Source organism: Rousettus aegyptiacus, unplaced genomic scaffold (genome assembly GCF_014176215.1).
Source record: "Rousettus aegyptiacus isolate mRouAeg1 unplaced genomic scaffold, mRouAeg1.p scaffold_m13_p_5, whole genome shotgun sequence".
NCBI classification, from domain to species: Eukaryota; Metazoa; Chordata; class Mammalia; order Chiroptera; family Pteropodidae; genus Rousettus; species Rousettus aegyptiacus.
The window spans coordinates 40,674,785-40,682,863 of NW_023416308.1; the positions used below are offsets into that span (position 1 = coordinate 40,674,785).

An 8,079-nucleotide genomic window follows, 5' to 3' on the forward strand; every position below is an offset into this window, starting at 1 on the left:
TGGTCCTATCTCTTCATATACTTTTACTGTCCTCCTGTTCTTTTTTGAGAATTCTAATTACACATATGGCTAGGTTGCTTAGAGTTGTCCCACACCTCACAGATGCTCTTTTCATTTGTTTTATTCATTTTTTTTCTTCATCTTTAGTTTTGGGTAGTTTCTATTCCTTTGTCCAAGCACACTACTTTTTTCTTCTGTGGTGTCTAATTTGCTGGTAATCCCACCCAATGTATTTTTAATCTCAGACATTTTGGTTTTTGTTTCTAGAAATATGATTTCAGTCTTTTTTTACATTTTGAAATGTCTCTAATTTTTGAACATATAGAATACACTTATAATAACTACTTTAATGTTCTTGTTTGCCAATTCTAATATCCCTGTCAGTTCTGGGTTGGTTTCCATAGATTGATTAATTATCCTCATTACGGGTCATGATTCTCTGCTTCTCTGCATGCCTGGTAATCTTTGACTGAATGCCAGACCTTGTGATTTTTACCTTGTTGAGTGCTGGATATTTTTATTTTCCTATTAATGTTCTGGGAAGCAGTTAAATTACTTGGAAGCAGTTTGATCCCTTCTGGTCTTGCTTTTATGATTTGTTAGATGGGCCTAGAGCAGTACTCAGTCTGAAGCTAACTATTCCCCACTGCTGAGGCAAGACCTTCCTGAGTTCTCCATCTAATGCCCTGTAAATTTTGAATCTTTCCAGTCTGGCATATGAAAACAGGCACTGTTCTCAGCCCCTTTTGAATGCTAGACACTGTTCCTACTAATACTTTCAGATGATTCTCTCTCTGGCTTCAGATAGCTTATTCGCTCTTGCATGCACTGAACTGTGCCTTACTGAATACTTGAGAATTCTACACATCTCTGGGGTTTTCTCTCTGTGCAGTTCTTGCCTCTGTCTTGTGAACTCCCACTGCCTTGGTCTCCCTGGACTGTCTCCTTAACCCATGTTTTTTGATATGTTGTGTTTTCACTGTTATTCAGTTTTACATATTTACTAATTTCTCTTATAACATATAAAAAAATGAATTCCAGGTAGATTAGTGTCCTAACTGTAAAACACAACACTTGACAATTTTAGAAGAAAATAATTAAAGAAAAAGCTGTAGCCCAAAACATCAGGGACCCCTTGGTAGATCCCTGTTTTGTCCCATAAATTTGAGTTGTGTTGGTTTCTCGAATGCCAGATTCTTTCTCCTTAGCCTAGACTGCTGGACTCTCCTTGGGTCCAACATTCCTGTATTGTGAGTTGTAACTCAGCCTGAGCAGTAAGCTGGGCAATCATAAAGCATACCTCATTTCATTTCCTTCTTTGGGGGATAATCATCTTGTACTATCTTTCTCCATTATTGTATTATCTTGTCTGGTTTTCTAGTTATTTAAAGTGGGAGAGTAAATCTGGTCTTCATTATAAGTGGAAGTAATCCCAATATCATTTACATAAAGTTTGAAAACATAAAACAATGCCATATATATGTACATATATGTATATGTAGTTTATGGGTACAAAATGAAATAAAGCATAAAAAACATGCATAGGGAAGCTAACAGTTACTTAGGGAGAACAGTTACTTAGAGGGAAAGATAGAAGAGGACTGAGATACTTGGAAGAAAGAATGACAAAATTTTATAATTCTTTGAAGATTAGTGGCAGACACATGGTTGTTCATCATGTTATTCTATATACTTCTTGTGTGCATCAAATATGTTATAATACAAATGGAAGGGTATACAAAAGGGAAACTAAGTAAGAAATATTAGTGAAAGGAGTATCCTAGAAACATAAAGAGATAAAATAGAGTAATTAAATATATCTGCAAGCCACCTGCACCAGAAAGCACTGTTGGCGGTGAGGACAAAATGGTAGCAAACAGAGATAGTGTATCTCCTTTCTTCATCAGCTGGATCTCCAGAAGGCCTGTGTTTTCCCTGCTGATACTTTCCTGCTGGTACTTTCTACTCCTGGAGAGACTTTTGTTTGATGAAAACTTTCAAAACTCCAGCTTCCATGAACACCATTAATGTCATGACTATGCCTTGCTAAGTCATCTGTCCACCCACCACTGGGTCACTAACCCCAGTTCCTGAAGACTTGAGTTCTTGGGTCACTCTCACGATCTCTGTAATCCACATAGATGATCTCTCCATGACTTCAGACTCTCAGTTTCAGGCATTTGTTTTCTTCCAGTGATTATCTCTTGCTTGGATTTTTTCAGTAGTAGCCTCCTGACTGGTCTCTCTGTTTCATCATCACCCCCTGATGGCTATTCTTAACACAGTAGCCAGTCAGAGTGATCCACTTAAAACATTGTGTCATGTTACTTCTCTGCTCAAGATCCTCTTATGACTCCCCATCTTGCTCTGAGGAAAAACCAAATGCCCCTTATTGCCTTCCAACCACTACATTATCTGGCTTCTGCTCCCCCATCTCTGGCTGCTTGCCCTCATTCCTTGCCCCTGCTCATCATTCAGGGCTCCTTGATGCTTCTGGAACCTGCTTGGCATGCTCCTTTCTCAATGCATTGGCTGCTCCCTCTGCTTAGAACGTTTTTACTTTAGCTATCCCCATGGCTTGTTCTTTCTCTCTTCCCCTTTAGGGCTTTCTCCTCCATTGTCACCTTGTTCAAGAGTCCTCCCCTAACTGCTTTCTTTAAAACTGTACTTTCATCCCCACTGTGCATTCTCTCTCTTCCTCTGCTTTATTTCTTTCTCCTTGGCATCTATCGCCTTCCAATATACTATAAAATTTATTTAATTTATTTATTTTTGTCTGTCTTCCTCCACTGGAATATAATCTCCATGAGGACAGAGATTTTGTGTTTTATTTATTGCTATAATACAAATGTCTAGAACAGTGCCCGACACAGAGAAGATGCCATTAGTAGCTTTGGGGACTCCTGTTCTCATTTTTCTTAGAGACTTAAGGAGTGGGAGAGAGGTGCCTAGTCCCTGATGCCATCTGCTTGCACTGACACCCATGGTGCCAATCTAAGTGTTGGCATCACCTGGACTGGGCTTTGAGCATTAGCCATATAGGGTGCTGCAGAGGACTCCCCAAACCCTAGCCATGTGACTCCTTTAGGTCTGGAGGGCCTCTCTGTGACTTCCCTGTTTTCTTGGGGACACAGAAATCATTTAGTTGCCCCCATGCCGTGAGAGAGCACAGCAACTCTTCAAGGCTGTCTGAGGCTCTAAGCTGCCAAAGAGCTCCATGTGCCTTTTTTTTTTTTAGCACCACATTTAATAACAAGAAACTAGAAAAATCTTTGTTATATAGTTTTTCTTTATATTACACAGAGTATATAAACTATTTTAAATATATTCAACTTTAAGTTCAACAACAAAAAAAAAAGAAAAGAAGATATTAACATCTAGATTTATTTGGTTTACAATTCACTCTTCAACAAGAATTTTGTGAGGTTGTCTATGAAAGACTATGTGGAAATAAACTGGATTATAAAATCAAGTATCCATTTATTACTTTACAAGTATTTTATAGATTTCACATACTAGTTAAAAACAAAATAATAAAAAAATTCAAGTTCTTCATAACTAGAAGAAAATAGGACAGTATTATATTACATTTTACACTTTACAAATTTCCAACCAACTATTCTTATTAGGCTCTTGTTGTCTTTTGGGGCTCAGTCTAGCTCTTGGATCCTATAAATCTGTGTGGGAACTCTGTGGCATCCCTGGGGCTCAGCTTTGAATTAGGGAACAAGAATTTTCCCTTTGGGACCCATTGACATCTTTTCAATGTTTTCCAGTGCTTTTTCTTTATCTCTCTTTCTCCTTTCCCTCCCCCAGGCTGGAGATTTTTTTCCCCTCAATATGGCTAGGAGGATAAGCTTGCTTTGTTAACGTCTTGTCTATGTTGAGACTCCTTTCCATTTTTAAAGGCTTGGGCTTTTGACATCTAAAATAAGAGAGACACTTTCCCTCTGAATTTCATTGTCACATTCTCTTTGCTAAGTAGACAATAATCTGGTTGCTTTAATGGGAAGAAAAACCAAGAAACATGGGAGAAGGGAAAGCTTGGGTTGAGGGAATTGTAAAATATTTTTAAAACTCAATTGCACCATTGGATAATAATATTGAAAACAATAATAACGATATAATTAACATCTCTCTAGCACTTAGTGTATCCAGGTCTTCTCCTAAGTGCTCAATATATGGCATCTCCACTAATCATCACAACAATTCTATTTGTATTTATTATTATGTTTATTTTTCATAAGAGCAAATTGAAGTTTAGTGAGGGAAAATGATTTGCTCTGGTCCCACATTTTGCAAACGATGGCCCTAGGCTTTGGATGCAAGCCTGATGTGCCAAAGGCTGTGCTTAACCACAGTACCTCCTGGCCTTTTGGCAACACCCTTAGACCCCTAGGACACAGGATCTTTGCCAAGGATCTCCAGGTCTCTGCTCTTGGGGCCTTCCAGGCTGCGCTTCCTGACCAGCAGACTTGTGCTGTGGTGAGACCCCCTGGACTCTTCCTCAAACAGTAGTGTGTTTTTCAACAAGTAGAATGCTCGTTGCTTTGGGAAGGCTTCCCAGATCTAGACTATTTGTACTATCAGAGAAATATTGCTTTGGATAAACAAGCTAACTCTAAAAATGAGATATCTTACATTCACATCTTAGTACAGCTTAGCTGGACTAGCTAGCTCAGATCAAAATTCTTAGGGGACAATCATTTTGAAGGCAGTAAGGAGGGAAGAGAGGAAATTTGGAAAATGGTACAGTTGAGTCAGTGTAGCCCCGGGGCTGTGAGAGGGCTCTGGGTAGCTGGATAAAGGATGTTGTGTCTCTCTGCAGGTGAGGACTCCATCAGCACCTTGGGCCTGATCCTCGGTGTGGGGTTATCGCTGCTGCTCGTGTCTATCCTGGGCTACAGCCTGGCCAAATGGTACCAGCGTGGGTACTGCTGGGAGGGTGAGTGAGCAATGGACCCTGTTACCCTAGTTCTGCCAAGCTCCTTCTCTCCTTTAGCAGTTGGTGATTTGGGTGGGGCTGCAGACTCTTTAGCATGGTGTCATGCAAAAATATTTCCTGTGGTGACTGCAGTGGTTGAAGACTTGAGTAGATAGCTGAGCACTTGAGGTGGTGGAAGTGGAGTACCAGGCACTTTATCAAGGGAGTAAGCACTCCTTCTACCCCAGCAAGCAGCCAGCTTCCTCTTCTCTCAGAGCTCGCAGGGTCCAACCCCAAGGCCTGTGTGGGCCTTGAGGCCAAGAGCAACAAGCTAGACAGGCCAAGTTCCAGGTGTCCCTCACTCTGGCTCCTTGTGCATCTCTTCCCCTGCTGTGGGTCTTCCTAAGCTTACTGATGCTTCAGCTTCACTAAGAGTCTCCTGGAATTTGCTGTGGCACTCTCAAATCTGATCCATATCTGTACTTCCTTCCCATAAGACCCAAGAGAGCTAGGAGGACATGATGGAATGCTGAGAGGTAGAGTATATTTCTCAGATACACAATTAAATTTAACAACTTCCATGAATGTTTGTTGCACACCTACTATGCGGCAATGAATTTTTTCCTAATATGATTTTCTTTAAAATTCCACATGAGGATGAAATTTATAGTTTGTTTTTTATAGATGAGGCTAAAGTCACAAGGTTGGAAAGTGGTGGAGTCCAGATTCAAGCCCAGATCTGCTTCTTTGGGAGCACCAAGCTAAGACTGCCTTCTCCCCTGGGTATTAGTGCTTTTAATGGAAGGATCCCCAGTGGCAGGATCTACCCCCAAAAGGCTAGTGATTCAGTCTGGGAAGATGAGGAGTACCCATGGGTGTGGGGCAGGAATCAGATACTACAGGAACTTGAGACCTTCTCACAGCATCCTGAGGCCCAGCCCAGCCACCCTACTCCTCCCAGAGAGGAGTGAGGGAGCACTAGATGTTTCCGAAAGGGTGATGAGCAGCTCTCCCTGGATGTACTAATTCTCTCTTTTTGGATTGTTTTTCTAGGGCCTAATTTTGTCTTCAACTTGTACCAGATCCGGTGAGTAGATTCAGGACAGATCTGGATGGGGTGGAGGTGGGAGGTTAGGTATGCCTGAGAAAGATTCGAAGAAGGATCCAAACTTACTGCTTCCGTTTCTTGTCTCCTCCTCATGCCTTAAGCAAACAAGAGATAAAGAAGGAGCCAGGGTCTCTTTAGAGAGTTCCCCGAATGAAAACTTGAATATGGACAAGATCATGTAAGACTCTGCTGACAGAGATCCTCTTAACAATCACCCCTAGGCAGGGATCATCTAACCATTCATTCATTTGCTAATTTTCATTATCTACTCATCATTTATTCAGGAAAGACCTATTGTAGCTGGTATTGTGGTATTAGTTTCTAAGGGTACAGAGATAACTAAGCATATAGTTTCTGTTTTCAGGCATTTTACTGTCTAGACCTCCTTACAAATATATAATCTCAGGCATAATATAATGTCAAAGGAGAGAAGCAAATGAAAACTTATCAGGGATTCAGGTAGCTGGAGTCAGAAAGTACTCTTGGAGTAAGTCATCTCATCTTCTCTGCTCCTTGTCTATCCCTAGAGATGGCGTAGCTCCTATTCTGGAAGGTGAGTCAGTGTGAGTCAGTGAGTCACTGCAAGGAAGTTGGGCTCACAGGGGGAGGCTGGGTTCTCAGCCTCAATAACATGACTGGATCATCTTTCTCAGGAACTCGAAGGAACTGGAGATAGGTACACCCTTCACCATCAGTGGCCGCATCAGCAGTTCAGATGGCGGCTACATGAAATTTTCCAATAGGCTAGTCTGAAGGGGGAGCATCAGCCTTTTCAAGCCCAGGAGAGGTGAGTGAAAGGTTGGTGAGCTCCTGAATGAGTTTGATGTTCCAGTAAGGTCGTCAGACAGTCCAGGCACCAAGCCTAGCACCAAGGACTGCTTGGAACCCAAAGAGATGATTTGGTTCATCCCCTGCCTTCTGAGGAGTTGTTGCTATAGAAAATGATCTCAGAAATGAAGGCTCAAGGTCATGCTATCCCCACCTCCTGCCAACGCTGGGCTGTTTCTTTTGTACTTGTCCACCCAGTTCATGTCCTGTCTTTCTTTCCTAGGGAGGCTCCGTTTCTAATTAGATGGAAGCTTCTAGAATAGAACTTTGTGTCTAAATTCTTTGCTCTGAGGTAAAGGTTCCAGATGGCCACCCTCTCCAGGAAACATTACTCTAGAGCAGGGGTCCCCAAACCCTGAGCCACGGACTGGGACTGTTCCATGGCCTGTTTGGAACTAGGCTGCACAGCAAGAGGTGAGCTGTGGGCAAGCGAGAGAAGCTTCATCTGTATTTTCAGGCACTCTCCAGTACTAGCATCACCACCTCAGCTCTACCTCAGATCTACGGCATTATATTTTTATAGGTCCCTGGTGCTAAAACTGTTGGGGACCTCTGCTCTAGAGCTTTGTTTCTGAACTTTCTAAGCCCAGGAGTCATGGACTGGCTTCATGGCCACCTTTCTCAACATCACAGTTGCTTTTTCCTAATTCAAACATTTTCTCCCTCCAGCAGTCTCTCCTGGATGCCCAGATTCTCTCTTATCTCCTTGCCAAAGAATACTGTTAGGTTCGCTGAAGGAGGAATGCACAAGGCTTAAGGGGTTAAACAAGATTTATTATAGCAGAGTGACAGCCTGGCTGAGACAAAGATGGCGTCAGCCCCGATGCGAGGGGACCTGAAACTTATATGGTGCTTGAGGTGGCCTTCTTTGGTGGGAATATTTTGGACGAGTAAATTGGTGGGGAAAGGAGAAGAGTCCAGTGAAGTGAGAGGTGAGCGTGTAGCATTGCTAACCCAGAGGCAAGGTCTGGTTCCCACGCAAAGGTAAAGGAGAAGATGGTTTCCCACACTACGGGGGCGGGGGTAGGGATTGGGCCCTCCAGGACCTAACAAAGACCACACTCGACTTCTTCAGGTATACCTCCTTCATGTTACTTTCCTCTTGCTCAGGAGAAGCCGAGCCAGACATCATGGTTTAGAGGAATCCTTACCAAGCCTCATCTCTTTGTCATTCTCTCTTCTTTTTCTGCAGGAGAGGACTCCGGACTCAGCATCTGCT

The 8,079-nt window shown here is 42.4% G+C and overlaps 1 protein-coding gene across 1 annotated transcript; it reads left to right on the forward strand.

Annotated features, from left to right (window-relative positions):
- Positions 1-4,773: 4,773 nt before the first annotated feature.
- On the forward strand, positions 4,774-7,297 carry SMIM35 (small integral membrane protein 35). Its single transcript, XM_036221272.1, has 4 exons — positions 4,774-4,945; positions 5,978-6,011; positions 6,686-6,819; positions 7,084-7,297. The coding sequence occupies exons 1-3, from the start codon at positions 4,810-4,812 to the stop codon at positions 6,783-6,785; spliced, it is 270 nt and encodes an 89-aa protein (XP_036077165.1). The 5' UTR covers positions 4,774-4,809; the 3' UTR covers positions 6,786-6,819; positions 7,084-7,297.
- The last annotated feature ends 782 nt before the right edge of the window (positions 7,298-8,079 follow it).

Coding starts and splice junctions, on each gene's coding strand:
- SMIM35 (XM_036221272.1), top strand. CDS start 4,810: ATGTTGTGTCTCTCTGCAGGTGAGGACTCCATCAGCACCTTGGGCCTG. Junction 4,946..5,977: donor GCGTGGGTACTGCTGGGAGG/GTGAGTGAGCAA, acceptor TTGTTTTTCTAG/GGCCTAATTTTGTCTTCAAC. Junction 6,012..6,685: donor TTCAACTTGTACCAGATCCG/GTGAGTAGATTC, acceptor CATCTTTCTCAG/GAACTCGAAGGAACTGGAGA.